The following is a 2091-nucleotide window of genomic DNA, read 5'->3' on the forward strand; positions in this document are numbered from 1 at the left end:
GCCTCCGCTAGGAACGTCTGTAAAAAGGTTTGGTCGCAATCGTGCTGAATGGGTGGTGGCCTCGAGTGTTATTTCTACTGAACATGTGTGTCTTTTGTTGCGTAGCCCTACAGGTTTCATGGCATCTGCCCACTTGAACACACCCTTTACATTCCTGAGTACACACACACATACACACACACACACGCCACACATATTTCTTTAAGGAGAACCATGGGGTAAAAGCCAATAGAAATATTAAAATCGTCCAACAGAGAGATGATCTGAAATTTCAAAGTGTGGCGGGCACACAAGACTCCACCAGTTCTAGCGCTCCTCTCCGTGGCAGAGGGGCCTCTGTGCACCTCACCACGTCGCATACTGGCCCGAACACAGTCTCTCGCTTGGAGAGGGGCCTGGAGGTTGGCTGTGCGTGAGATCAGAGACTTTCCCTGCCTGCTCTCCTGTGTCTGTGTCCCAAGCCCTGGCGGCTGGAGTAACTCCTTGACAAATGGCTTTCTGCCCTCACCCTGCTTAGCAGGCCCTCCAGCCCGACTCAAGGCCCCCATCCAACAGCCTATGAAAGGGATGTGCGCTCACACATTCTCTCACCCACACAGGCTCTGATCCCTGAGAACCGGACACAGACGGTGGAGATGCCCTCACGCTCACCACACCTGGCTCACCCTGGTCACTGGTGGGCCTGTGGCCCCCCTGGACACCTGCCCACTCCTGGGAAGAGAGCGTGGGGACATGCTGCCTCGTCTCCACTGACACATGCCCACCGAGGCCACCTGGAGTTCTCACTGACGTCAGTGTTAACGCTCCTGTGACCTGCAGGGCAAGGAGCCTTGTGGGAAGTCAGCTCAGGCACTTGTCTCGGCAGCAGGATGGGGGGGGTCAACCCTGTGGGACCCGCCTGGCCCGGACAGTCTCCACAGGAGACCTCCTCCCACAAGTCACAGAAACACACAAGGAAAGTTAAGGTCTTTCTATTGGTCTGATGTTTTTAATTTGTTACCATTCCCTTTCCCATTTTTCTGGTTTTCTATTTTTTCTAGATCAAGAACATAGAAATGACAAGAGTGATGGGTCTGCTGATTATAAACCACAGTCAACAGCGAGAATATTCTCCAGAGTTGGTCCCTGTCGGGCTGGCCACCCTGCCGTGTCTGAGCCGTCTCTCCAGGCACCACTCAGGGCATCACTCCTGCCACACTGGGTAGAGTGTCCACCCTCCAGCTGCACCTTCAGGGAGGCCTCGAGCCTCATCAGCCCTTCCTGCTCCGTGAGTCTGGACGGCGGCATACAGGCCAGGGCCACACCCCTCTGAAAGGGCACTGCTGACCCAAAGTGGCCTTCCTCCTGGCCTGGCCTGGCTGCCCACGCACCGGCCTGCGTGGATGATAAAACTCATCAGCTGGAGTGCACAGCGCTGCGGGGCATGCGGGCTGGGCTCCGGGCCCGCTAGCACCAGTCATCTTGGTCGGGGTGGTGGTAGCTGTGCCGTGCCCGGCCACCAGGCGTGGGGCCCACGCTGAGCCCCAGCGTGCAGTGGTAGCCGTTGGGCACACGGCGGAGGGGATGTGGCTGGGAGGTCATCGAGGACACGTAGGAAGTCCTGGAGGAGCGGCCTGAGTTGGTGGCCACAGCCTCCTCAAAGGTGAGCGTGTCTTCTGGTGGGGGCCGGGAGGCCTCACTGTCCAGACGCTGCCCCAGGTACGGGTCGGAGCCGATCCGAGAGCCAGGTGCCAGGGGCTGGCTGAGAGGGTCTCTCTGGAGCAGTGTGTTGTGCTCGGAGAGGCCTCGGCTGAGCCGGCCAGGGGAGAAGGCAGGGAGGCTGGTCTGGACCCCGGCGAAGTGAATGGGTGAGGAGTTGGCAGTCTTGTAGGTGATGCTGGGTCGGGGGGTCAGGGGGGTCTGGGGGAGTTGCCTCCGCCCACCTCGGCCTGGGGTGCTAGCACCAGATGTTGACAGCAAGGGGCTCCCATTAACTGAACCACCACCCTACATGGAAATGGAACAAACAGACACAGGCGTGTGGTGCATGGGAGGTGGGGAGAGGAGCAGGAGTAGGGGGCAGAGGGAGGAGTGGAGGGGCAGAGGGAGGAG

The 2091-nt window shown here is 59.2% G+C and overlaps 1 protein-coding gene across 1 annotated transcript in view; it reads right to left on the reverse strand.

Moving 5' to 3' along the window:
* Positions 1-1446: 1446 nt before the first annotated feature.
* The window catches only part of CACNA1B (calcium voltage-gated channel subunit alpha1 B), a 276187-nt gene continuing 275542 nt past the window's right edge, over positions 1447-2091 (reverse strand). The window contains exon 46 of the mRNA XM_004390689.1: positions 1447-1986. Within this exon, the coding sequence (XP_004390746.1) occupies positions 1447-1986 (540 nt within the window). The remainder of the gene's footprint in view (positions 1987-2091) is intronic.

This window comes from Trichechus manatus, unplaced genomic scaffold, assembly GCF_000243295.1.
Source record: "Trichechus manatus latirostris isolate Lorelei unplaced genomic scaffold, TriManLat1.0 scaffold00317, whole genome shotgun sequence".
NCBI classification, from domain to species: domain Eukaryota; kingdom Metazoa; phylum Chordata; class Mammalia; order Sirenia; family Trichechidae; genus Trichechus; species Trichechus manatus.